General features: G+C 52.5%; 1 protein-coding gene across 2 annotated transcripts in view; it reads left to right on the top strand.

Moving 5' to 3' along the window:
- The window catches only part of ADCYAP1R1 (ADCYAP receptor type I), a 40,045-nt gene that overhangs the window by 1,235 nt on the left and 10,912 nt on the right, over window positions 1-27,898 (top strand). For both annotated transcript variants that reach the window (XM_058678246.1, XM_058678245.1), the window contains exons 2-13: window positions 6,258-6,379; window positions 7,607-7,712; window positions 15,154-15,261; window positions 16,870-16,890; window positions 17,764-17,805; window positions 19,826-19,935; window positions 20,330-20,427; window positions 20,648-20,780; window positions 21,474-21,627; window positions 21,919-21,979; window positions 22,569-22,638; window positions 26,909-27,000. In XM_058678246.1, the coding sequence (XP_058534229.1) occupies window positions 6,258-6,379; window positions 7,607-7,712; window positions 15,154-15,261; window positions 16,870-16,890; window positions 17,764-17,805; window positions 19,826-19,935; window positions 20,330-20,427; window positions 20,648-20,780; window positions 21,474-21,627; window positions 21,919-21,979; window positions 22,569-22,638; window positions 26,909-27,000 (1,117 nt within the window). The remainder of the gene's footprint in view (window positions 1-6,257; window positions 6,380-7,606; window positions 7,713-15,153; window positions 15,262-16,869; window positions 16,891-17,763; window positions 17,806-19,825; window positions 19,936-20,329; window positions 20,428-20,647; window positions 20,781-21,473; window positions 21,628-21,918; window positions 21,980-22,568; window positions 22,639-26,908; window positions 27,001-27,898) is intronic.

The raw sequence follows: 27,898 nt of genomic DNA, 5'->3' as shown, positions 1-27,898 counted from the left end.
CTTTACCTCCCCTAGCCTTACAGCGTCCTGTAAACAACCCCTCCCCCCCCAAAAAAAACACTAAAGGATTCAGCGGTTGGCTTTTTTCTTGGAGGAGGGGGAGGATGCCTTGTTCTGGGATTGCGCCTGGCCAGAGGCAGACAGGCATCCTGAAGGTCAGGTGAGAGAAGCTTGGAGGGGAGGTGGTGGTGGGGGTGGCTATGGGCTGGTGCAGAGGATAAGAACTGTGCGAGTGAGGTGGGAAGGAGGGGAGCCAGGAGCAGGCGGCAGCCAGGTCTGCTCATTAGGCCTGTATCTGAACTTGGTCCTGGGAATGGGGCTATCTTCCCTAGCCGACCTTGCGGAGGGCGGGCAGAGGTGCCAGTCTGGGTGCCCCGGGAGGATTTGGACATGGAAATCAGAAACAGAGCGGGAACACACTGACGCAGCTTCTTGCCAGATACCAAGACCAATCAGCCAACAAGTGTGTGTGTGTCGGGGGGAGGGGATCAGGCAGGCATTCCAGGTCTCTTCCCTCTTTTGCTTCACGGGCGCTTCTGGGACAAGACTCTGTGCAGGTGCAGTGCTGGGAGGTGAACAAGGAACCTGAGGACCCTGCCCAGCTGTCAGCTCAGCCCCAGGCAGAAGGAGGTCCTACTTGAGCAGCATGTGATGGGAAAGCGAGGGACCCCTATGTCTGACAGGGTCACCTCTCTGCTGCACCCCCACTTGGGACACCCCTCAGTTTGTGTGGAGTCAGTCAGTCCCTGCAGAGGGTGCTGGCAGGTGCATGTATGCGACCCAGAGGCTAAGGAAGGCCACCAGGTGGCTTTCTTCGTGGGAACATGGCCTGGGTGACCTGTCTCGCCAGTGCCCAGCGTTTCATTGATCAAGGGCTGGCACTGAGGGAAGGGTGGACACCTTGTGCTGTCTGCCAGAGGGCAGAGCCAAGGTGTGCCAAGTGCGAAGCAAGAGCCCTGCACAGTGCCAGGAAGGCTTTGCTTCCGGGACAGTTCTCTACCATACGGCTTCCCTGGGCTGACACATCCCAGTCCTGGGAGGTGTGTGAGCAGAGGTCTGAAGGCCCAGAGAAGGGCTCCCTGGGGACTTTCTAGGCCTTGAGATGGCTGCTTCCCAAGTGAAGGAATGTGAGTGTCCAGGGTCTGATGGAGCTGGGCCAGAGGGTCTGGCTGCCTGGCAACAAGGAGCCTGGGAGCTCCTCAGTGGCGATGTGTTTGTACCGAGCTCTCAATGCCGTCAGAACATACGGTGACAGCCACCCCCACAGTGACACACCGAGAGGGAGTGACACACAGCTGGGAGGCATAGAGGCATCTCATGACACCTTCCAGGGAACTGGGGCAAAACAGAGAGCAACACTGCAGCACACACACACACACACACACACACACACACACACACAGGCTCCCTCCACATGGACTGGGCATGCCTAGGGCTCCTTGGTATTGGCCTAAGGAGAACACATGGCTTTGCTTCATGAACCTCTCCACACACCTTTAGTTGATTGGAAAAGGTGTGTGTATGTGCATGCATATGTGTGTGTGTACATCTGTGTACATGTGTGTTTGTGTATATACAATGAGTGTGTATTATATGAATTTTGTGTATTATGTATGTATGTGTACTATGTAATGTGTATGGGTGTGTGCATGTATATGTGATGGCCTCTGTGCATGTGTGTGTATGTGTGTGTGTGTGAGAGAGAGAGAGAGAGAGAGAGAGAGAGAGAGAGAGAGAGAGAGAGATAAGCCTAGAAAAAGGGTGGTCAGCTTTTTTCCATGGAGTTGCAGGTAGTAAATATTAGGGGCTTTGGGACCATGTGCTGTGACATAAGGCTGTCTTACTGCTGTTGTCTCCTGAGCAACTGCAGACCAGACACAGACAGAGGAGCATCCTGCATTCTGATCAACTTCACTTACAGATGCTGAAATTTGAATTTCAGAGAGTTTGCATGGATCATGAAGCAGGTTGTGTGTATGTGTGTGTAGGGGGGTATGCTTTTCTGACCAACTGGCAAACTAAAAACCCTTCCTGGCTCACAGGCCACACAAAATAGGCATCAGGCTGCATCATCCGCCTGGCTGGAGGGCCTTGCCAAGTCCTGGGCTGCAAGGTTAGCAAGGACACATGGGGAGAGGTTGCAGACGCGAGGGGCGCAGTGGTGAGCGGAGATGCCCAGGGAACCTTGGATGCTGCATGGCACCCTTCCTGGAGCTCTGAATGGTTTTCCAATAAGACTGGAACCCACAAAGCCTATGATGAGACCTGAAACATCCAACAGGGAGAGAGGGGGCTCCTCTGCCAGAGCTGGGAGTCCTCAGAGGATGGTGACAGCGAAAGGGGCAGGTGCAGCCATCACAGGCTTCTTGGAGGTGGTTTTGGGAGGTCAGGTTGGTCCTGGGGAATAGCTGGGCATTTCATTCCACCGCTTCCTGGTTTCCACACATTTTCTTAGGTGTCCTTACCATTCTACCTTGACTAATGGGCACAACACAAGATTGGCTGAGAAAACAGTATGCTTTCCCTTCAGAGGGCCCTGTGGATGGCTCAACTACCTTAGATGTGTGTAATGAAGCACATGTTCCGTTTCTGCCTCTGCCCTTGCCCACTCCTTTCTTCTCTGCCCCCTCTGGAGTAGCCCAGAGAGGCCTCCCTCTCAAGTTTATCCAGGCTCCTCCTTTATTTCCATCCACTTGCTTTCCACACAACCCCTCCTCCTCCCAAGGCTTCCGGTCATCTCTGGAGCCAGAAGAGGCCCTGGGGGCTGGCTTTGCACCTGCCCTCCCTCCTCTGACCTCCTTATTTTGCTCCTGGCTGCAGAGGGCGCTTCCCTAAACAGGAAGCTTGTCACACCACTCCCCCGCTCCCACAGGCACACAGCTCAGCAGGCACCTCAAGTGGGTCCTGCCTGGGCTAGGTGCTGGGACAGCTGCCCATCAGTGCTGGCTTTGTCCACACTCAGGAGAAGCTGCAGGTTTCAAGGGTCAGTCCCGAGGCAGGGTGACTGTGCGAGCATAGCCACCACTCCTTGTGCTGCCCACTAAGTGCTTAGCAAACACACAGCTCCTCCTGGCTCCTGCCGGCTTCCGGTCCCATCCCTCCCACCTGTCATTGCTACCCTTCCCACCTTCCTCCTCCCTCATCTTCCATCTCCTACCTCCTGCAAAGTTAGGAGAGAGCTCTGAACGTGTCAGTGTGGAAGAGGACTCCTCCCAGGACACATTTGTGGATGAAAAGCATGTGGCAGAGGGATCCTAGAATATTTTGGTTTCCCAGGGCCTTAGATCCTAACCAGTGGAATGGCCTGACATGGCTCACATGTACTTCTGTGTTGTAGCTAATGTGCAATGCAGGGTGTGGTGGGATCATGGCTGGAGACCCCTTTGGTCTCCTGGTTCCTGCTGTACACTGTGAATGAGGAGCATGGACATCACTGACTAACCTGGGAGTGGCCAGGTGGCCCAGGCCTGTGTGCACCAGAGAGGTCCCTCCCACCCTTATAGGCGGTGCCTGGTGTTGTCCAGGCACCTGTCACTCATCCTATTCCTACAAGGCAACTTCCAGGGCTCCAAGCTGTGTGATCTCTGACCTCAGTCTTTCTATCTGCCCCAAGGGGAGATGCTATCAGCATCTACTTCAGGGCTGTAGTCTCTAACTCACTGCTCCTGAGGAGGCACAGGGGGCAGCTGAGGGCCTGACCTTCCCCAGGGATATGAGAGTTCATTGATAAAGTGCCTATGAGCTTGGAGCTAAGCTTCCTTTTATTCCAGACATACGTGGTAAGTTCTGGAGGCAGACTTCTTGGGCTCCCTGCATGGCTGTTCTGGGCATTGCTGTGTAACTTGGAGTGGGGGATTGCTGAGCCTCTCTGTGTGTCTGTCACCTCTGCTCTGGATGGCAGAACCTGTTTTGTAGCTTTGGGGCAGTTGAGGTGCAGACTGTTTAAGACAGAGCCTGGTACACCCAGGCCTGCCATCCCTATCTTGAGTGCTACATGGGGCTGTGAGTGCAGAAAACCTGAATGCCAGGTGGGGAGATGGAGATAGTAGTTGCCATGTGTGCACCCTGGGTGGGAGATGCTACTATATTGTTAAATTTGTTGATGCATTGTTTATGGATGGGCATCTCTATTATTTCCATATCACAGGTGACAAAATAGAGGCTGAGCAAGATGAGGTGGCTTGCACCAGGGTCCCCAAGTCCACCCCACAGAACACCAGGAGGGAGGGATTTTGGTTGTCCTCAAATCCCACCTGCTGTGAAAGAGCCTGAACCTGACATGGAGGGTCTTGGGACATGGGCTGAGGGCATCGTGGTAAGCTGCCTCTGTGACTGGGCCCAGCCAGACAGGGAAACATGGGTTGGCCTGGTCTCTCAGGTGGGGGCAGTTGGGCTGAGGAGCGGATGACAAGGTTGAGAGAGGCATGTTAGGCACCATTCCCAGAAGCCTGGGTTGGAGACAGATGGCCCGAGACTGCCAGCTCTTGAGCCCTGTCCTGTAGGGGGTGAGGGCAGAGGGGCACCTGAATGAGGCTATAGGAGATGACTCCTGAGATCCTTTGATGAGGAGGGCAGGGAAGAGGTGCAGGCCTGGGAGCTACTGCATCCTGCGTGTCCATCTCATCGCTGGGTGTTTCCATGTGCGGGAGGACAGGGCAGTGGGGAGAACAGGAAAGGGCTGCAGCAGGAGTCAGGCCACCTGGGCAGCTCCAGCAGAAATACAATGCAGAGAAGCTCCTGGCCCTGCAGCCTGTGTCACTGGATGGGGACATGCTCTTTTCTCATGGTGTTTCTCTTTGGGGCTGGATGACGTGAGCGAGTCCCATGGCACCATCACACCAGAGGCAGCCTGTGAAGCCCTGGGAGTAGGCACAATGGAAGAGGCTGGGCCTCAGGGTGCCCATAAATACTGAGGCCAGTGATGCCAGCCTGCCCCCATACCAGTCCTCTGTGGCTGTCTGGACTGACCTGGCCAGGGTCCTGTGGGCTTCTTGTGGCCTCCCTTGGTGTCACTGAGATGGATAACATGGGGTTGAGCTTTCCTGCAGTGGGGTCTTGTTCCTTCCCATTGGCTACTTACTCATGGAGTTGGGAGCCATGGCACTGGCTGGGATGTGCATGCAAGGACTGTTGGGAGGGGTACAGGAGAAGGATTTTGTTCAGCCCCCAGGGCCTTGTGACCCAGGCACCTGCGGGTTCGTTCCTCCATCTCCCATGTAACAACTTAATTGCCAGTGAAACATCACAGGATAGTATCCCACGGTGTGGTTGTGTCTGCTGGCAAGCTGCTTTGCCACCCCACATTTTGTGGTTGCTGCTATTTTAGCCGGCTGTGGTGACCCTCCTGACAGGTGCTTCTCTTGATCCAAGTACAAGGCCTTCCCAGATGCGGCATGGCTGGGGTGCAGAGCCTAAGGATCAATGGTACATTTTTCAAGCAGAGAAGAGCTTTCTCAGGGCACAAGCTGGGCTCCTGTAACTTGTGTGGTCCCTACCTGTGGCCCCAGTCCTTGTGTACCTGCCCCCATGGGAGCTCCTACCCCCTCTGAGGCCTGAATAGGCTCTCCAGCAGTCACTTATATGTCCCGTGTCACTTCTCAAGGCTTTATCCTGGAAGGAAAAGTGGACTGAGGGTGTACTTGTTAGGGTGCTGGGCTGGGCAGCTGGACTAGACAGGCCCTGCTAGAGACAGCAACTCGCATTCATCTGGCTTGGGACAGTGTGCTGCGTCAGTAGGCAGCTTTGGCTGGAGCCATGGCTTAGCCCCCTACTGTTCCTGTGAATCTGGCTCCTCCTGCCCTCTCCAGTGTCATCTTTGTCTGCCTTGGCATGGCCAGGAAAAATGGAGTAGCAGGATCAGGGGGTGGGCCATCAGTGGTATGTCATGCTGCCACCACCATGTGACATGGGAGCCAATGTCACTGTGTGCCTGCTCTCTGAGAGCAAGGGAGATTGGCACCTGTCATTCTGGACCAGCATGTGAGTATGCCAGCCACAGCTTTATCACTTGGGGAGGGTACCAAGATGTGGCAGACAGCTTATCTGCTGCAGAAGGGGAGATCCTTTCTGGTCCAACCCAGGAGAGACAGGGCCAAGCCAGGGTATGTCGAGGTATTGATCATGCCCACCCGGGCTCAGTGCCTGGCAGGTGTCTGTGAGACAGGAGAAGAAAGGACAAGAGAGAAGCAGTATGGAGGGCAGGTGGCAGCTGCAGGCAGGGGCCAGGTAACCAGATGCGTATCTTTCCTTTCTCCCAGACTGTGGTCGCCTTGGGGCTGAGCAGCGACTGGTGGGAGCTAGAGTCCAGAAGGGCTGCCTTCGAAGCATCATGGCTGGCATCTTGTGGGTCTCCCTGGCTGCGTTCCTCCTGCTCCCTATGGTAAGAGCCCAGGACGTTCCCCTGTCTGGCCCACTGGTTGAACCACGCTACCCGCCGCCAGAGAACTTATCTTTTTGTGTCTATAGCCAAGCCATCCGCTTGAACTGCTGTCTGCCAGAACCATCACTCGGCCATATTTTGGGCGATCCAAACATGTGTCTGTTTCCTAATACCCGGACCTGATTGGACCGGAAATGATTCCTGCAGGTAGAGGATAGTGACCTGTGCGGATGTGAGAGTTGCACAGTATTCAGCCTGCTCCACTGTCTAGTGCTGGTCAGGACTATAGAAGGCTCTTGGGGTCTTCTAGACCACAGTCCATGCACCTGCAGGGTGGCATGGGTTCCTAGGTGATGCCCCCAGTACATGACTTGGGAGGTCAGCCTGCAGTGAATGACACTATCCCCAGAGCCCTGGGTGCCTGCCCTGTCTCTGGCTGGCCTCCCCTGGGGCCACAAGTCAAAGTCACCCCTCTTCCTGGGAGCAGCCAGGGTTGCTCCTCCACAAGCCCATGTGACTGCCTGTGCATTGGCTGGTGGTCCCTTGGGAGCCTTCGCTGCCCTGAGGGCTTTGAGTCGGAGTGACAGTCCTGGGAGGTGGCTGTCGTGATGGCAGCATGGTGTGGACTGTGAGATTTCTTGGTTCTGAGCTCGAAGCCATGCCTTAAACCCTCTGAACCTCAACTTCCCCTTCTGTAAATAAGCTACCCACCCACTCTGCTGCTTTACCTGCCGCTGCTGCAGCCTGCCTGCCTGCTGAGTCCCCCAGCCTGTGTGCCCGGCTCCTCACATGCCTGGAGTGCAGCAGTAGCCCCCGTGGTGTCTGGAGCCAGGATACCTGGGAAAACAACCTGACTCTCCAGGCTTCCAAGCCCTTGCTTTTCAGCAAGTCCCCATCAGCATTTTCCCAACTGTAAGATGGGAAGTGATCAGCACAGTACTGATTTTATGGTACTGTGGAGTCACAGGCCTGGTACTTAGTGCAATGTGTGGCCTCGGCAAGGTGCTGCGCACTTGCTCATGCTGAGACACACAAATGGAGATGCTAGCAGGGAGTCCAGTCCGCTCCAGACCCGGTGTGGACATCGGGACTCGTGCTGGTCCTGAGATCTCTGTGGCACTCTCTTCCTGCAGCCTCTGTTCCTACTCCTGGGATGCTGCTTCTAGTGCTTGGGTAGGAGGAAGCTCCCTATTCCCTCCCACCATCCACCCTGCATGTTTCCTGCAGGCCACTGCCATGCACTCAGATTGCATCTTCAAGAAGGAGCAAGCCATGTGCTTGGAGAAGATCCAGAGAGCCAATGACCTGCTGGGCCTGAACGATTCTTCCCCAGGTGAGTTTGTGGGCATGGGGCAAGTCAGGGGTTTGGGGAGGCCCAGTAGCCCCAGCACATCCAGGCTGGTCATGGAGTGTCACCAGCTTTTATCCAGCCTGCCTGCAGGCAGTGGTGCAGGGGATCTTCCAGGTCTGCCGATGGTGTCCTGGAGCTGCCCTGGCTTGGGGTATGGTCCCCTGCGATCTCCAGGGCTGTACTGGGTGGCCAATGGGGCTGACTTCTCTGCCCTGGGGAACCAGCCAGAGCGGCTGCCTGGGCTGGGCAGTGGCTGTCAGAAGACTTGTTAGCAAACAGCCTCAGGGACACAGCTGTTGCCAGTGGCTGTACTGAAGAACTGGTCACCCAGGGCGGACCTGTGGGGACTGCTTTCCTGCTTATCCCATGGGAAACCACAGGAGACGATACAGCAGGAACCCCCGTGGGAGCTGCTTTAAGTCGGGGTGGGGGGCAGCAGGCACTTCCTGCTTGGGTGGGGGTGGGCAGGCATGGGTTGCCTTCTCCCCTTCTGTACTCACATATCCCTGGCCCCAAGACTAAGCAGACATTTCACATGTTCTGAATGTTACCACCTTGATATGACCCCACCCCTGCCCCCAAGCCCCCTCCACCTGACTTCCCCACCCTTCTCACTGTGCAGATGGGCAGCAAAGGTCTGCAGAAATGAAGTTGCCCCAGATTCCTGCCAGAAGGGACGTTCGACTGGGGGCTGGGACCACCCCAGAGTCCTCTCCTCTAGCCCCACCAGGCTCCAGCATCGGCAGTGCCAGCTGGCTCCTTGTGTGCCTGAGGGTGGAGCTCGGGCCAGAGGGATCCACCTCCCCTCTGGGTGCTTGTAGGATTTCTGAGCGCCATCTGCTTAAAGACTTGATTAATCTGGGTCCGGTTAAATGGAGTGGTCCCCCTGGGCTGAGCTCAGCGGCGGCCAGCGGCTTCTCAGTGAACACGAGCTGGTAGGCGGGCTTCTCCCTGCCAGACTGCTCTCCCCATCCCGCTGCTCAGCTCCTGCTCAGCCCTAACCACAGCCCCACCCACTGGGAAACCGAGGCAAGGATTCCAGATGGGTGCTCCTGGAGGAGATGGGAAGGACCCCTGACGTATCTGATCCAAGTGTCTTGTTTGGGATCTGGGGGATGCAGAGCCCCGAGGACAGTGACTTTAATCACCAATGGGTCTGGAACTTGGGTATTTTGGCCTCCACCCTCTCACTGTTGTTCTTGCATCACATGTCCCAGGTGCATTTGTGGGGGTCATTCTAAAGGGGAAAGTGAAGAGGTGGGCAGGGTTTGCAGGGGGAGCCACAAGCAGCCAAAGCCCAGCTCTGGCTTCTTGTGCCCAGTGCTGAGAGCCAGGAAGGCTGACTGCTAGGTTGGTGTCGTGGCAGAAGTGAGCAGGAGGGCTGCTGCCCTGAAAGGAGAAGGCAGTATCTGGAGGAGGCATCACCCCTGTGAGGTCCATGGGGAGGTCTGGCATTGCAAGCAGCAGCTTAAGCTGCTATGCACAGTGCTGACCCTTGCATCTGTGTTTCAGACAGGCTAAGTGACACTGCTGATTTGGGGTCCCCACATTAAGGACCATGACTTCGACTGACTTCAGCTGAACTCCCATCCTCCAGCACTCTGCTCACAGCTCTACACAAAGGGAAAGAAATATTGGCTGTAAAGCCCATTTCAGCAAATGGAATTGTTCCTTACCTTCATGCTGTGTGCTCAAATTGGGGCCTTGTGCACACCTGACCCAAGCATCCTAGGGGGGCTTCTCCAAGGAAGGACCTGGCTTTGTCTGAGTCTCTTTGGCATCCTGGTCTCCTGGGTTTTGAACAATGTGGAAATGGACAGGCTCATTGCCATGGCAACCTGAGATTAGCACCTTATTGTGTTCCAGTCGCAGGCTAATAGCTCTGGCATTCTCTCAGTCCGACCTGCCCAGTCGGACTCTGTCTCTCCCTCTGCCACGATGCCCATCTGCCTTTCGGCTAATTTCTGTAGAAGGCCTGAAGCAGACATTGCTCAGAGTGCCTGCATGGCATTGCCTGCCTACACTTGGTCTGCCAACAGCACTGAATTCTACCACTGGAATGCTAACATGGCGAGCTGGGCAGATTGAACTGGGAGGGTGTCCGGGTGAAGGGAGAGGCTTTGGGGGGCTGACAAAGTTTGGAGGTCTCCCTGAGAATGGGGCCTACTCTGCTCTAATTCCCTACCACTTCCAGAGGAGGAAGAGAAGGAGAGGAACTGAGCTTTGGCTGACTTGACAGGCTCCTTCCTGGAACGTGCTTTCCCGGCTGTTGGGCCACCAGCCTGTCCTGGTTTCCCTTCTCGTCATCTCTGCCAACTCCTTCTGGAAATGGAGGCATTCCTGCTTCTGTCGGGGCCAGGCCTTGCTCTCCTCTTTCCTTTGATGTGCATTCTTTCATCAGACAGCCTGGCCTAAACAGCAGCATGGATTGACCATCTCCACCCTTCATCTCCCACCAGTACTGACTTCACTACAGACTTTTAGCAAACAGCTGTCTCCACATGGATGCAGTTAACATTGCCTAATCTCAGACTGAGCTCTTCATGTCTAACCTGCCTAGTGCCCTGACCATTTACTTCTCATCCAGCCGTCCCCACTGTCCATCCAGTCAGCTAGCCAGCTGTCTGTCCATCTGTATATCCATCGTCATGCATAACCCATTTATTATCCACCATCCATCATCCATTATCCATCCATCATCTGTCCACCCATCTACTCATCCATCCATCTTCCATTGTCCATCCATTATCCATCTCAATCCAACCCATTCATCCACTGATCCACTTGTCCATCCAACTATCTACCCATCGATCCAGCCAACTGTCCATCCAACTATCATCCACAAAGCACCCATTGTCCATCTATTCATCTATCATCCATCTATCCACCCATCCATTCATCTACATATCCATCCACTTATCTGACAATCAAGCCAGGAACTTGAATGACACCTTCTGGATCTCTCTGTAGTTAGGGTAGTCTAGACTCTGTGTTAGGAACCAGTCAACCTTAAAACCCCAGGAGTCAGAGTGCTAAGAGTTCTTGCTTGCACATGTCAAGGCTAGTGCAATGAGTGGGGATGTGAGGGGAGCTGGACCTCACATAGCCATTCAGGCAGCAGGTTCACTTCACCGTGGGACAATGCCACCCTTGGCATGTGGTCCCCAAGGGTGCTGCAGAGGGAGGGGAAGGCATGGAGACCTGGGAGGCATGTGTTATGATCAGGTCAGTACTTGGTGAATAAGCACTCAGTCACTTGATGGATAAGTGCTTCCGATTCATTGACTTCCGATTCATCCGGCTGGTTGTCACCCTAGTCCTGTTGGTCCTGCCTCCAGACTCTGTCCTACATAGGCCTCCTCTCCACTGTTGCTCCAAACCAAGCTTTCACTTTTTCCCTGCCCTGTTCTGACTCAACTTCCTTTTTTTCCTGCTTTTTTAAAGGTTATTTACTTTTATTGAAAAGGCAGAAAGATCTTCTATCTTCTGGTTCACTCCCCAAGTGGCTGCAACAGCTGGAGTTGAGCCAATCCAAAACCAGGATCCTGGAGCTTCTTCTGGGTCTCCCACAGGGGAACAGGGTCCCAAGGCTCTGGGCCATCCTCCACTGCTTTCCCAGGCCACAATCAGGGAGCTGGATGGGGATGGAGCAGCAGGAATGCGAACTGGCACCTATATGGGATCCCAGGCATGCAAGACTAAGATTTTAACCACTAAGCTATCATGCTGGGCCATTTTTCTACTTTTTTAAAAAAAGGTGTTTATTTGATTTATCTGAAAGAAATCTCTCATCTACTTATTTACCCCCAAATGCTCTCCATAGCTGGGGGCTGAGGTAGGCCAAAGCTAGGTGCTGGGAACTCATTCTTGGTTTCTTTCATGGGTGCCCTGACTTGCCATCTGCCATGGTGCCCATTAGCAGGAAGCTGGCATTTGGAGCAGCAACAACACCCAGGCCCTGAGGATATGGGCAGTGGATAACCCCAGCGGCATCTTAACTGCTGTGCAGGTCCCTGCTTTTCAGTTCATGCTATTATACGTGGTGGTCCTTAAGCTACCCAAGCAGGTCATGTGACTCTTTGTCTCTCGTTTCCTGTTATTGGATAGCATATTGCCCTGTAGCTTCCTTACCTTCCAGATGTCCCCTTCCTAAGCCTGTGACTGTCTCCCCTTACCCAACAAATGGAGCTTTGCGCCTGCTATTAGTGTCAGGTTCTGCAGAGGAGAACACTAGCCTGGGCTATCTGGCTGGGCCCAGGATGATTGCAGGGGTCTGGTATGTGAAGGGAGAAGGTGAGAGAATCAGAGGAAGAGAGGGAGTGGAGAAGGGTAAGAGAGGAAGAGGCAGCTGAGGAAGGTGAGCAACCTGTGGGTTCTGGAACTGGCAAGGGAGTGAGATCCCCTAAGACTGTCCAGAAGAAATGTGGGACTCTCAGCTCCTTCATTGTAGCTCAGGGAGAGTCATTTTGTGCTTTTGACACCCCCCACCCACCCACACACGCACCAGCCAGACTGTACCATTGTACCATTGGAAGCATCAAGTTAGCTATACACCTGCTGCCTTGAAAGGAAATGGGCTCTCTGGCTGGCAGATTCTCTTAGCCTTCAGCATGAAGCCCCAGATCATTAACTAATGCGGCCCCAGACTGTGAACTGTGCAAGGCCGCCAGTGAGTTCCTCTCCCTCCTTCCTGTCTCGTTCTGCAGTGCCTGACTCATCGAGGGCTTCTTGAATACAGGAGTGAGTAAGGGGAAGGGAGAGAGTGGGAAGAACAAACGGGTGAGAGGAGGAGGGGAGGAGGAGGAGAAAAGCGTCCTGACATCTCCACTCCCAAGGGGACTAAGCTTTTGTTGAGACCAGGCGGCAGAACCCGTGGGGCTGCAGGAGTTGGGCACATTCTGTGCCAGAGGAAGGAAACTGCTGCTCAGTTCTTAATTAGAAGTCCCGGAGCTCTCTGCAGAGCTTAGCTGCCATCATCCTAAGCATGCAGGGGAATGGCCCCTGGGAGGATTCAAGGTCCCCCAGGCCAGAACAGAGCTCATCCAGAGGGCCTTGGTGATGAGAGGTGAGTAGAGGTGACCTAGAAGAAATGTGTCTTAGGCCAGCGGCAGTGCTGAGTCTCCACTGACTCCAGGGATGTTGCCAGAGGAACAGGTGGAGAGCTATGAGCTCCACACCACAGTCCCACCTGCCCAACTACTGCTGGCATTGCCACGGGTCCTGTGGAGAGGTCCAGGGTAGAGACAGGACAAGGCACAACTTGAGGGTAGTTCCCAGAGAGCTCCCAGCAGCAAGGTGGGGTGAGGGACATAGGAGGAAGGCAGGCCCTGTCACTCCCAGCTGTCTCTTAAGGAGTCAGCAGTTCCCAGGGAAATCTCTACTGCAGATTTGAGCTCTGGTCACTCCAAATCAGGAGTAGCCAGATACAGGAACCCTCTGCTTTGCCCTACCAGGAAGTTAAGAGGCATGGTGGAGGGTGAACTGACCCCAGGCTCTGAGAATAAGTCTAGGGGCTCCAGGTGCAGTGGTGCTGGCGGGTAGCTTGACACAAGCAGGATGTCACAGGCCCACATGACTAGGGCTGAACTCCAACACTGTGAGGGCTAAATTCCGAGAGGCAGGTTTTTCCACACTCAGGAACTGCAATTGTTTCCTGTTCCAAACTGCACCCAGGAGTCATGTAACCAGGAGCTGATCAGGTCCACTCCAGGTCTATCCCATGCCTAGCACCCGCCCAGGTAACCTCTGGGACCCCAGTGGTGTCTTCCAGAGACTTTGGTTGCACCTGCGGGACTCCACTCTGTTTCCACACCTTGGTAGACTTCTCTCAGGGGAATGACTCCCAGGGGCACCCATTTGAAAGAATCCAATTATTGCTAACACAGTGAGCATGCCATCAGTGAGCCTGGCATGGTTGGCAGGGCTTCTCTTGTGTGCACTCAGAAATCTTCATGACAGCTTAAGAGGTGGGATGCTGTTGGGCACCTGCTGTCCCTTAGAAGAACAAAAGCCCTCCCCTTGAACGCACCAGGCCAGGAGGGTCACTTTCCTGAAATCCTACCATACTGTCGGACATATGCACTATCTCATTATGATTCTCTCCTGTCTCTTGATGGCATCGCTATATGTCTTTCCTCTGTACATGCTGGGCTTCCTCCTCCATGTTGCTATTGTTTCATGTCCTCTGCCTGAGTGGACTCTCTCACCTAATGGCCTCAGCCATCACCCAGGTGCTGGGGAGAGAAGTGAGCAGAGGGGCCGTGAGGCTGGGGAGCAGGGGCTGTAGGTGCCATGCTAAAGGATGGAGGGTGTTAAGAGCACTGAGAACTTTCATTGCTGCTGGTGGAGTGGACAAGGGCACTTCAGTTTCTAGAAAGTACAATTAAGAATTAAGCTTATTTTGAAGTAAAACCTTTTGAAATCTATGCACAGATTTCTCTTGATGGGGATTTTCCATGTTCTTTTTGAGATTCCTTCATATGACAGTCTCATTAAAAGATTTAATTTTTTCATTTTGTTTGAAAGGAAGAGAGAGAGGAGTATTTTCCAGTTGCTGGTTCACTCCCTAAATGCTTGAAAGAGCTGGGATTGGGCCAGGCTGAAGCCAAGAGCTGGGAACTCAAGCTGGGTCTCTCATACGGATGACCAAGACCGAGTATGTTAGCTTTCAGCTGCTGCCTGCCAAGATGCACTTTATCTGCAATGCAGAGAGGAGCTGGGACCCAGCCCAGGTGCTCTGATATGGGATGGGGGCACACCATCTCCATACCCATCTCCATCTTCAGAAGCCAAGGTCATGTCTCAGGAAAAGTTGATGAGCATGGGAGGAAGATGGTATGGTATAGGGGTGGAGAACAAGGTATAGATTCTACACAGCAGGATCCTGTGTACGGTGGGAAGGAGAAAACCATGAGGTGACTTCTGCTTTCTAGCCAGGTCAGAAACAGGGGTGCAGGTGCTCGTGGGAGATGCTGCTGAGTCGAGTCTTACTCCCATGAGTCCGTGGAGGTCGGGATATCTGGCAGGCAGCCAGCCATGGGCTCAGCCCCCAGGGACTGCCTGGAGACCCGCAAGCATGGGATGGAGATGTAGCTGGTGCGCATCTATGATGTGTGCTGTGTGTCTGTTATGTGGACTGTATCTATTGTGTATGGGTATATACATGTGTGGTGTGTATTGCCATGCTTATATGTGTGTGGTATGTTTGTGTGTTGTGATGCATGTGTGGTATACATGTGTGTACAAGTGGATGTGTGAATGTGTGTGCTGTGGTGTACATGTGTGTACATACGTGTGTTCCCTGTGTGGATATGTATATGTGGTGCGCAGATGGGCGCACATGAGTGATGTACATTGTGGTGTGTATTTCCGTGGAATGTGTGTGTGGTGTGTACATGTGCTCACCATCGTTCTCTGCCCACAGGCTGCCCTGGGATGTGGGACAACATCACGTGTTGGAAGCCCGCGCATGTGGGTGAGATGGTGCTGGTCAGCTGCCCTGAGCTCTTCCGCATCTTCAATCCCGACCAAGGTGCGTTCAGCTCAGAGCTGGATGCCTACCCCTGTCCCAGTTGCTCCCTGTACTCAGCACCAAGTTCCTCTTAGGAGAGAGCAGCAGTTGGGACTAGTGCCTGGGTGGGCACTCCTGGCTCATGGCTCACATGCTGGCACGTGGGAACACATATGCATTCCCTTTACATGGTTCCTAGCTGCACCTGAGGGCACATGGTCATGAATGGAGGCAAGGCTGGGAACCTGAGCCAGGCACCTGCTCTGGCAGGGCCAGGTGTGGTCTCAGCTCGCTCTGGGAATCTCTGGGAGGCTCAAGGATAGCACTGTGAATCAAAGTGGCCTCCTGAAGCAGCTGGCACCCTTGCAGGTGAATGTGGACAGATATTGTCACCCCTGTCACTCATAGGGCCACTCAGTCCTCCTCCTCAGCCCTTGGAGATGTCCAGGCAGGCAAAGCAGCTTGCTGAGGGCACTGAGCTGGGGCTGAGCTGCCTTTAGGCTGGGGTTTCCTGGGAAGTGTTCACTGGCATCCACTGGTCTCTGGATGGGCCTTGGGGCAGAAGCTGGAAGGTAGGGCCTCTGGAGGGTGGCATGGGCTGGATGCTGTGTATCTGTGCACAGGGCCCTTACAGGCTGGCCTCAGAGCCTCCTGTCCTGCGGTTCAGGCCCATAATCTTCCAGGGGTGGAGTCTTCCAGTTCTATTGCAGTGCCAAGCTCTTCCCAAGAAACAAGAGGCAAACTGACTTTCAAACCTTGAACTCCAGCCCCCTTGCTTCTTCCCTGGGGTGGGGAGGGGCTTGCATGGGCAGCAGATGGAGTGAGTGGTGCCCAACAGTGCTCCTAACCCAAAACCCAGAGAAAACAGTTTATTGACCATACCCCCTTCACTCTGGGATCTATCACCATACCTCCCACATGCCAGCGCAGAGGGCTTAGGGATTGAGTGTGACCCAGGGCCGGTCCAGAGTGAATATGAAAGAGGAATCAGGGGCAGATAGTCTCTAGTGGGGATGGGAACATGATGTGAGAGGTGGCAACTGTGACTTGGGCCAATTCCAGTTAGAGATCCAATCCTAACCAGTGCAAGCCACTCCTTCTATCTTTTGTGGATTCATATAGTCATTTTGTATCAAGTCTCCACTGTGGGTCTATCTCCCCAAGTTATGTTAGGATTAGGCTGTGGCTGCTTGTCAGGCACTGCCTTCCCCAAGGCAGAATGAATTCACGGTGGAGTTCATGTTCTTGTCACTGCCTCCTCCCTCTGGCGCTGGCACCAGAAACCTGTTGTTTGCACCTGCTTCTTAATGGCTCATTATAGCAGGGCCTGTTGGCACCTCCACTCTCAGGCTTATAGGGTGAGACTTCCACAGTGAGAAGGCAGAGTCGGGAGTTCCTAGGGTAGCTGTGGCTGGGCGGGAGGTCGGGGGTGGTGGGGGTGCAGCTGCTCTGGCTCTTCCCTTCTCCTCTAGGGCGCCTCTGTGCATTCTGGAGATGAAGGTGACATGGAGGTCTCTGACTTGCAACCCCCAGCCAGGCTCTCTCTCACTTTGGGGGTAGGAGGCAGAGCAGACCCTGACTCTGGCCTGCCTACTTATCACTGTACTTTACTCTTTCTTTCTCTTGCAGTCTGGGAGACAGAAACCATTGGTAAGAAGAACCGTGTTAAGGACAGACCACCGTCCATGGGTCCATCAGTCCTCTATCAGTCCGTGCAACAGGGGCCCTGCTTCGGGAAGGCCTGGGCTCTGGCTGCTGGGGTCTGGTAGAGCGGGGAATGAGAGCTCATTGGGGCTGGGTTACCTCTGCCACTCCCTGACTCGGTGACACTGGGGTGGGGAGCTTGGGAAGGTAGATGACTTGACTTCAGGTTCCTCATGTGCTTGCTCAGGAAGACAGGGCTTAGGAAACCAGGCCACCCATGTGTGCCTGCAGAGGCCTGGACTCATGTGTGAATCCATATAGAGAGTGATGTCCCCAGCAGGCTGAAGAAGCTGGAACGTCCAGCAAGCAAGAGGACTGAAGAGCCAGAATGCTGCCCCTTGCAGGCAGACTAGTCGGGCAGACAGAGGACGCTTCCTGGAGGCAGTGCTATGTCAGCTGGGCCTTAGAAACTGCATTTTGAGAAGTGGATGCTTCCTGGATAAGCAGAAGTTTCGGCATAAGAAAAGGAGGCCGTGGGAACAAGTTGGAGGGCAATCGGACAGGTTCCCGAGGCCAAAGGCTTTGGCATTCTGGGGTTGCCCTTGATGTAGCAGGTCAGGAGGCCTGGTTGAGGGTTGGGCATCAAAGAAACCTCAGGACTTAGCCCCACATTGCTATTTGTTACCCTTCTCCTGCAAAGGTCCCATCTTCCTTCTTCCTAAGAGTCCCCCTTTGCATGCTGAGTTGCGGGCAAGTGCTAGACAGTGTATGCTGGTTGGCAGGCTGCTGCTGCATTCCTGGGCTGGCCTTGGCTTGGAGTGGAGGAACGGCAGGCCAGTGGCCGGGCCTTCTGATGCATGCCCACTTTGTGTTTTACAGGAGAGCTTGGTTTTGCTGAGAGCAACTCCTTGGATCTTGCAGGTAAGGGGGTCAGGCTGGCCGGAGGGTGGGTGTCTGCTGACCTGTGAGCTGTGTCCCCATGGGATAGTGTCTTCTTAGGCAGGTCCTCTCTCCTCTCTGCTAAAACTCCCAACTTGTCTCTGCAGAAAGCTACACTTCAGGATCCACAGCATCCTACTTTCTGAACATCAACTCAGAAGAGTTGTGGCAAGTTGGGAATTACAAGTTTATTTTGGTGCAAGAAAATTGAAATTCGTGCATAGCTGCATAGCTTTTTTTTTTTCTTAATACTCATTTCTCATGAACTTTTTGAAGACCTCTCCTAGGCAAGGATCTCAAAAAAAAAATATTTGTCCCAAAATAAACATCCTTTAATTACATTTTCCAAGAACTTTTTGAAATGCTCTTGTGCAAATTCAGGGGAGCCCTTTGGGACCCCACTGCAAATAATTGGATTAGCTGCTCCCTCGTGGTTTTGAACCCTGGCATGCTGTGACTGTGTGATGATGGTTAGAATGCAATTCCTGGGCCTCACCCTTTGGAATCTGCATTCTGACCTCTGAGGGTGAACATAGCTGTTTGGTATTCCAGTGATGTTGGTGGAGATACCTGGGGCAGACAACCACCTTGGGGACTACCACCCCCAAATCCTTGTCTCCTGTCAAGTTGCTGCAGCAACAAGGTCCTATGAAGTGGGCACAGTCCTTATAGGGTTGTGGTGAGCTGGAGAGTTCTTTCTGAATTAATAGTCACAAAACAGCTTGGGGACAAAAAAGGCGCATCGTTTTCTGAGCCTATGCTGTATTGCAAAAAGAGAGATCGAAGAAAAATAAAGGAAATAGCTTTTTCCTCTGGATCATTTTTTAAATTGGCTTTCAGAGCATCCTGCCTCTCCTTTTCCAGCACCCTGGGGTGTGCAAAGCTGAGGACAGGGGGGCCTGAACTGGGGGCAGCAGGGACTTGGCCAGGGTTTTCGCAGGACGCCCCGGCAGACACTGGGAAGAACATTGCTAATGGCAGCCTGAGACAGACTGGCTCGAAGAAGGGACCATTTGGCATGAAACTGTGGGACAGAAGCAAGCTGCTTTGCCCTGCCCGGGCCTGCCAAGCTCCCTCCTTCCTGTGCCATGGCACTTGGGACCGCAGATGGGGTGGATGCCATTTTCCCACTCTTGGGAGGGGAGCTCTCTTCTTTGTAGCACAGGGTCCTCCTCACTCCGGCCACTTTCCCAGGTTTTCATGGCGTGTTTCTGACACTCCTGGCTAATAGAGAATGGATCTTGGGGTTTCCAGACTCAATCAGCAAGGACACAGGCAGGCTGGAGAAGTGGAGCGGCCTCCTCCTCCTGCCGCACGTCTGCTATGACCCAGTGCCCACCTGACCCCTTTCTGCGGCCCCCGAGAGATGGCCTTGGCCACACAGGGGAGGGATCTTCCCGGTAGGCCAGGTGCCGAAGCCCTTTTCTGCAATTGTCTCTTGTCTTACACCGCCCCCAGCTTTGAGATCTGCTGAAGGCCAGACCCAATGCACCAGAGAAACACTCCAGAAAGTCCTGCTGGGGTGACACTTAAGGGGCTGCCTGGAGGAAAGGGTGGCTGTTTGCCTACCCTATCCCACCCCTGACAGACCAGAGGGTGAAGGGATATAAATACATGAGCCTTTGCTCAAGGATCAGTCTCAGTTAGGGCAGGAACCTTGGTAGCGAGCAAAGGGCACCTTCAGTGGTCATCACCCCCTGCTATCCTACAAAATGTGCTTGAATTTGATCCAAAGAAGTTAAAGGATATTGGTAATGGAAACAATCCCCAGTGCCTGTCCTTCTCCCTTAGTTTTTAGCCTAGAGGTGATGCTAGGAGGCACTGCTAGGTCAGCAGAGGCCAGGCCCTTACTAACTAAACACACTCACTGTGTGTCGGCTGGTGTGGGCAGCTGGATGTGCATTTTTTCCAGGAATCCTTCTGTGAGATGTCGCTTGTGCCTGTGGATTCCAGGGCGCTTTCAGATCACCGTCATGCTCATGGAGTTTTCTGTTCTTTGCAGACATGGGGGTGGTGAGCCGGAACTGCACAGAGGATGGGTGGTCTGAGCCCTTCCCTCATTACTTCGACGCTTGTGGGTTTGATGAGTACGAGTCTGAGCCTGGGGACCAGGTGAGTGTGCCTGCATCTTGTGCCCACAGCTGGCAGGGGAGGGGCTGAGGACACTTGAATCCCTGAGCTGCATTCACAAGCATACTGATGCACCCCTGCTGGGGCTGAGAAACAGCTGATGGGCTGCTGCACAAACTCACCACGTATCTGCCAGAATGCTGGCTTTGCCAAGACCCAGCAACTGAGAAGTTAAAGCCAAGGGCCTTGGAGGGGGCAGGAGACAGGGAGCTGACTTTTGACTGGCCAGGTTCCTACATTGACAAGCCCGGCTGATGTTGAGTGGCTGCAGAATGCAGTTCTGAGTGATGGGGCAACTGCAGAAGAGATGGGGGTGAAGTCAGCAGAGGCAGGGGTGAGGAGGGCTGAGCCCTGCTCCCTCTGTGCCCTGCTGCAGGATTACTACTACTTGTCGGTGAAGGCCCTCTACACGGTCGGCTACAGCACTTCGCTTGTCACCCTGACCACTGCCATGGTCATCCTGTGTCGCTTCCGGTGAGAGTCCCAGCAGCACTGGAGCCAGCAGGCCTGAGCCCCCAGCATGTCAGCCTTGGAATGTTCCTTCCAGACATTTCCTTCACCACCACGGGGGGATAACAAAGGGGCAGGGGGGGATGACCTTTGTTCAGCCAGAGGAGGAGGGTGTGTCGTGCCTGGCCGAATGCTCCCCAGTGTGGGGCTCAAGGTCTCCTCTTGCGCCGGTGCGCGCCCACAGGAAACTGCACTGCACCCGGAATTTCATCCACATGAACCTGTTCGTGTCCTTCATGCTGAGGGCCATCTCCGTTTTCATCAAAGACTGGATCCTGTATGCCGAGCAAGACAGCAACCATTGCTTCATCTCCACGGTAAGTGGACCAAGGCCTAGGGCCACCTGCTGGCGAGGTTCTGTGTATCCCTGTCCCCCACCATGCCAGGAGAAAGTGTTGTCCCCTGTCCCTGTGGGAATCCAGGTGTCACTCTGAAGTTCCTGGGGACTGATATCCAGCATCCCTTCCAGCCAGGATGCTTCCTGTTTCCTGGCTGAGGCATTGTACTTGGCAGAGGAGTTGAGGGGTATCTGATGGGAGTGCTGCGTGCCACGTAGCTGAGGAAAAAGCTGAGGCTCAAGGAAGGACTTGATGGGTGTGACATCAGGATGTGCCAGGGTTGGGTTAGAGTGAGAGAAGAGACCTGTGGGCCCTGGGTGTGTACCCGCCTGCTTGGGACGCGTTCGAATGCTCATCTTACCAGGCTGTTGTCCCTGCCCATCTGGTCTCTGGATGTTGAAAAGATGGTGGTGGGAGAGGGGTATGCAGGTGAGAGGGCTCTGTGGCTGCCCGCCCATTCTTGTCCTGCCTCCCAGGCAGCGGCCCCTCCCTGGGGATAGGATGCTGCAGTTGTCAGCAATTCCATCTAGGCATGCCAACTCCTTCAGAGCTCTGCAGTGCAGAGTCCTTGGGACTCCCACCACCCCTATCGCTGCTGATTCTGGGGTTTTTGGGGTTCGCTGGGTATTGGGGAACTCACCACCGTTCTGGCCCTGGTGGCTGTCCCTGCAGGTAGAATGCAAGGCCGTCATGGTTTTCTTCCACTACTGCGTTGTGTCCAACTACTTCTGGCTGTTCATCGAGGGCCTGTACCTCTTCACCCTGCTGGTGGAGACCTTTTTCCCCGAGAGGAGATATTTCTACTGGTACATCATCATCGGCTGGGGTAGGTCACTGGCTGCAGCCCTGACAGTCCGGGCCTTATCTGTGAATGGGGTAGCTGGGCTTGGTGGCAGATCCCTAGCCAGTGTTGATGGGAACCCATGGATCCTTGCACTTCCTCTGTGTGGGAAGTCACCAGCTGGGGAAACACAGATGCCAGAAGGCCTGGATGGAAGGGACAGTTAGGCCATCCATGTTGGGGTAGCAGAGGTCTGTGGGGGTCCCAGGTCTGAGGAGGGGGCATAGTGCTCATGGGTTTTCTCATTGTCATGGCCTCCACTACTTACCCTCCTAGGAACCCCAACTGTATGTGTGACGGTGTGGGCCACCCTGAGGCTCTACCTGGATGACACAGGGTGAGTGTACCTCTAAAAGCCAGACCTCTCCTGACTGCCTGTGAGCTGCTCCCTACAACAACCTCCCAGCGCCAGACACCACTTCCCTGTGGCTCAGCTGGCAGCCCAGCAAGGGAAATGTACAAAGTTTCAGAGCCCAGCTCTTCTGAGAGCTGGCTTCCCTTTGTGAGAGCAATGTTGAGGGTGGGGTGTATGAGGCCAAGGTTGGAAGGGGAGACAGGGTTCCTTCCGGGCATTTTACACCTGCCCAACAGTGGCTCACCTGGCAGGCTCAAGGCTTGGGTGAAGGATGTCTTGAGACCCTTGCAATGCTTCAAGGAATGGCTAGTGCCATTTTGAGCAGGTACCAATATTTCTTTGAATGCATCCCCAAATGTGAAGGTGCTGGACCAGGAAAGGTGTTTGTGCCAGAGCCCCAGATTGTCTTGCAAATATCCACTCACACTGTTACATGTCCTTGGGTCGGGTGGGAGAGGGGAGGTTTGTTTCTGCAATCCCCCCGAGAGCTGTCCTTCTAGCTGCGCCCTCCTCAGCAGGTGTCTAGGTCGAGCCTCAACCTGGCCCCTTATATCCACTTGTGTTCTTTCAGTTGCTGGGATATGAATGACAGCACGGCCCTTTGGTGGGTGATCAAAGGCCCTGTGGTTGGCTCCATAATGGTGAGTGTCTTTGGGATGGAGTGAAGGGACAGGGAGTGTTAGGGAGGAAGAACTGGGAATCTGGGCAGGAATGGAAGGGTCTCTAGGCAGCTTACCCCCCTCTTTGTTGTGGCCATACTCTATCCTGCAACAGAGACACTCTGATAGTTGGTCTTTTATGGTATTCCTCCCCTTTTTTTTCCATTATGAAAGATTCCCCCGAGGATAGCTCTGTGCATAATTTTGAGCTTGAGAGAATGTTTCTTTAGCAGATCCCTAGAAGTGAAATTACTAAGCCAAGAAAGGCTGTACCTTTAAAATCTGAGATCCCAAGTTGTTTCACACAAACCCATTTTGCTGGGGAAGGTGACTCATTGTTTTCTGTGGCTGCACCAAAATATCCTGAGGCTGGATAATTTGTAAAGAAAAGAGATCTGTTGAGCTTGGGATTTGTGCAAGGGTTTCCTGGTGGTGTGAGAGAGCAGATATGAGAGGGAGGGGTTGCCAGGGAGGAGGGTGGTGGGAAGCCAGAGAGTAGCGAGAGACCCGGCTTGTTGGCTTGTTCTTGTATAACAACCCTGGTGGAAGAACTAACCAGGGTCCTTGGAGAACTCCCTTAATCCCTTCCCAGGCTGTGCCCCTAGTGGCCTGATAAGTTCCCAGTAGGCCCCACCCTCTAAGGCCCCACCACCTCTCCTGTCACTACCCTGGGAACCTGGCTCCCCACACTTGGACTCTGGGAGGACACAGCACTTGTACCCTCACTCTCTGCACTCTGCACATCAGCCACCTGTTCAGCTTGGGCCACTATGATCACAGCAGCTCATTGCTGTCTTGCATTTTCTCTGGATTGCTAAGTGACTGAGCCCTTTCTCAAGTATTCATTGATATGATCTTTGTATTCTAGATCTTCCTATTTATTTTTGCTGATTTTTCTAGTCATTTGTCTTTTATACTGAAGTGTAGGGCCATCTCATTTGCTCTATGTGTTATCAAGTGAATTTCCAAGACAGGAAAATGTTTAAACAGCCAACTAGCTATGCTTTCTTTGCTTGAATTCTGAGCCTTATTTCTTGTTTGTGAAGGCATTTCCCAAAGATACAAAAATAATTTTACATTCAAATAACATTTTTGTGGATTAGCCTACTGTATCTCTAATCCAGGTGAAGCTTTTTTTTTTTTGTCTTGTATGGACTGATACTTAATTTTATCTAATATTATTGCTTTGAATGAATAGATATTTCATTCCCCAATCCTTTTTATTGAGTACTTTTCCGTTACACTAGGATATTGCCATATCATAAGTATGTGATATCCTTGGTTTGGGTTCCAGGCTCTTCATGTGTTATTATTAACCCTGGTGTATTTCCACAACACATACCATATTGTTCTAGTTACTTTAATCTTGTAGCATGCTTTGAATCTGGAATAATCTGGTATAGGAATTTCCCTTTCATTCTTCTTGTTTCTTTATTGGAAAGTCAGATATACAGAGAGGAGGAGAGACAGAGAGGAAGATCTTCCATCTGTTGATTCACTTGCCAAGCGGCCACAATGGCCGAAGCTGCACTGATCTGAAGTAGGAACCCGGAGCCTCGTTCGTTGGTGCAGGGTCCCAAGACTTTGGGTCATTCTCAACTGCCTTTCCAGGCCACAGGCAGGGAGCTGGATGGGAAGTGGGGCTGCCAGGATACAAACCGGCACCCGTATGGGATCCTGGTGGCATGTGCAAGGCGAGGAATTTAGCCAGATATTAGGCTACCGTGCTGGGCCCCAGAAATTTTTTACACATGTACTCTTGCAGGTAAACTTTTGAATATTTTTTTCAAGTTGCAAACATGGTGTGGTTGAGACTTGTGTAGAGGTTGAATTTGAATTTATGAATTAATTTGGAAGAGAATTAGTTTTCTTAAAAAGGTTGAGTCTTTTCGAAAGATGTGGCATGAGTCTCCATTTATTCAATCTTTCTTTTAGATAGAATAATTTCCATAAAGTTTTTTGTTTCTTTTCTTGTTTTTATTATGTTTATTTCTATAGTATTTTTAAATTTGGTCTTTCATTGGTTCTGGGAATTTGTCTTTTGTTATATTTTCCAGTGGTTTACTGCTGTTGTATATGGGAGCTATTGAGTTTGGAGTACTTTTTACTTTTCATAAATATGTTTCCTAATTCCCTTGTCGATTATTCAGCCTTTTCCAGTGTCTTTGTGGACTTCCTAGGAATAAAATTACATAATCAACAAATTAAATTAGTTTGTGCCTTTCCTTCCAGTTTATATACTAGTTATTTCTTGTTTTCAAAGAAATAATGTTGCCCTTCCCTGACTTCGGAAAGATTCTCTTTCTGACATGTTATGACATATGTACTTTATATGTCAGGGATGTGTGCTGATTTTTATGAAATGTATTCATTCCCTTGGTGATGAGTATTTGTAGTATTCCAATGTTTCTTCATTGTGAATCATGCTATAAGAAATATACTTGTACGTATCTTTGGGCATGAGCCAATATCTACACGGGTCAGCTTTGGGTTACTGTATTAAATACCAGAGAGGAATTTCTTATGGAAGAAGAGGATTTATTTCAGCTCATGGTTTTGGAGATTGACAGCCACATTAGTCTGGCATCTGATCTGGCTGGAGGCTGGTGGTACTAGGGTATATGTAGAGGGTAGATCCTGTGGTGAGCCTGGGAGCGGAGGCCCAGGACTGGCTCCTCCTCCATGTCCACACATCCGTGATGATGAAGCCATGTGATCCAAGCCAGAGGCTGTGTTCACAATCCAAAAATTCCTGTCTTCAGACACTGCAACTGAATTAAGCCTGTGCCCTACACACACTGTCGATTTCTGTTGGGAGGACTTGAGGTTCTGAGTGAGTTGGGGAGCAAGGCCCATTTACACTACAGCAGTCTCTTTAGCATCAATCTCTAGGGGTAGAATTTCTGGAACAGAGGGTTTGTACACTTAGTATTTTCGTGGATATTGCGTTACTCTGCAAGCAAGGTACAGGGAGTGCTCGTTGTTATTTTTCCCATGTCTTGGTTGATATCTGTTTTATTGAACTACTTGTCAGTCTTATAGGGGGTAATGGGAACTTGTTTTAATCTACTGGTATATCATACATCAGAATTATGTTTTGCAGCCCTAGGATGAAAATTGCATGGTCATGATGTTCTTCTTTCTTTAATTGATCTTACATTCCCTGGTTCACTCTCCAAATGGCTGCAATAGCCTGGGCCAATCCAGGCCAAACTCCACCTTGATCTCTCATGTGGGCAGCAGGGCTCTGCTCTGGTACTTGGGTCATCTTCTATTGTCTTCCCAGGTGCATTACCAGGAAGCTGGATTGGAAGCAGAGCAGCTGAGAATCAAAGCAACACAACATGTGGTCATTGCAAATAGCGGCTTAACATGCAGTGCTACAGTGCCCACCTCAGTGTTTACCATGTCTTAGTGCACCTTAGGCTCTCCATTTTCTCCAAGGGCTGCTCCAGCCAGGCCCCAAAGTGTCACCCCCTTGTTGTGCCTCATTCCTATTGCTTTGCTTCCCTCCCTCTTCCTTCCTTACTAGTGTCTCAGCTTCCCACTTGGTGTAGAAAGCCTTTGTCTCTGATCCCTTTCTGAAGGTACAGGCTGCGATTACTGTTCCCAGACAGTCCTGTCATCCATGCTTACAGCTGTCTATGCTGGTTCCCTGCATTGGGTGACCTTGAACTAGGAGTCTCCCAGGAGGGTAATAGCTCTCACCTCTGTGGCAGCCTCTCCTCTCCTCTCTTCTCTCTTCTCTTCTCTTCTCTTCTCTTCTCTTCTCTTCTCTTCTCTTCTCTTCTCTTCTCTTCTCTTCTCTTCTCTTCTCTTCCCTTCTCTTCTCTTCTCTTCCCTTCCCTTCCCTTCCCTTCCCTTCCCTTCCCTTCCCTTCCCTTCCCTTCCCTTCCTCTCCTCTCCTCTTCCTTCTTTTTCTCCTTCCATCTTCCTCCTTCTTCACTCTCTCCCCCTCAACTCTCATTGTTGTTTTTTCCCCAACTTGATCCGATTTCCCACTTCTCTGCAAGAAGTTGCTCAGCGTTCTGCTCATGCACGGTACCCTTTCTTGCTTCCCCAGAGTTCCTACAGGATTCTTGTCCTTCCTGCCCTCTCTTCAACACACTGTTGGAAGCTCATGCCACTGCCTTGGTTTAGAAGTCTGGGTGGGATCGTGCTAGATGGGGAGAAAGCCTGTTGGGGGGTGTAGTAGGAGTGTGGAAAGTTGTCACCTAGAACAGATCCCGTACTCTTTCCTTTGCTTCCTTAGGTGAACTTTGTGCTTTTTATCGGCATCATCATCATCCTGGTGCAGAAACTTCAGTCTCCAGACATGGGCGGGAATGAATCCAGCATCTACTTGTAAGTATCATTGTGTAGATGTTACCTCTAGTAGCTCTGACAACCAACTGAGGACCCTGCAGTCAGTTGGCAGGTGGCGGGGGGCAGCCTGGGCTCGGCTGCCAGTACCACCTAACATAGGCTTTTATAAGACATATTCCTGACTAAGGCGCCTTGCAAACCCCGCTGCCCTCCCAGCCTTCCATTGGCCTGGGAGCTTTTGATCTGCATGGGCATTGCATGGAAGGGAAAAGGAAGATGGGAGAGGCAGGCAGACACTGTGTGTGATGCTGGGACACAGAGTGGGTTGAGTTTGGGCCTGTTACTGGTTGGGTTTCCTTTGGGAATGTGAGGCAAGTTTGTGAAGATCATCGAATGCCTTGATGTCTGAGCCTCCTATCTCCCACCTTGCAGCACTGGGTGTAGAAGTTGCTCAACTCCACCTGGAAGGTTAGGTGGAGACTCTCCCTTGGCAGAGCATTCCAAGGGGGATCTCTTCTCTCCTCTGCCTGTCTCTGGAGCAGCTCACTCTCTCTGTGTTTGGTCTAACTTCCTCTACTCCATCCCTTGTGAGCAGAGGAGCATGTGATTTTTTGGGAACTTACTGGGTTCCCGCGTGGAGTACAGGGCTTTCCCACTTTATGGCTAACTAATTTCCCAGGAGTATTTTTTGTAGCTACATCTCTGAAGGCTTATCCCATGAGCCCTGGCACCATGGCTTTCCCAACCCTTATCCAGTTAGGAAATCAAAAAAGCACCTGAACCTCACCTTTCTGACCTCACAGACAGGAGCACGGACTACTAGACAATCCTAGGCATGGGGTGTGGTTGGGGGACACATTTGATACTAGGGAGGAGAGTCAGGGGAACCCTGTGGTCCGTGGGAGGGACAAGATGGACACCCATCCCTGGAGTGTGC

Source organism: Ochotona princeps, chromosome 20, assembly GCF_030435755.1.
Source record: "Ochotona princeps isolate mOchPri1 chromosome 20, mOchPri1.hap1, whole genome shotgun sequence".
Classification (NCBI taxonomy): Eukaryota; Metazoa; Chordata; class Mammalia; order Lagomorpha; family Ochotonidae; genus Ochotona; species Ochotona princeps.
The sequence above is the reverse complement of the archived record's forward strand: the minus strand, read 5'-3'. Positions and strand labels throughout refer to the sequence as shown.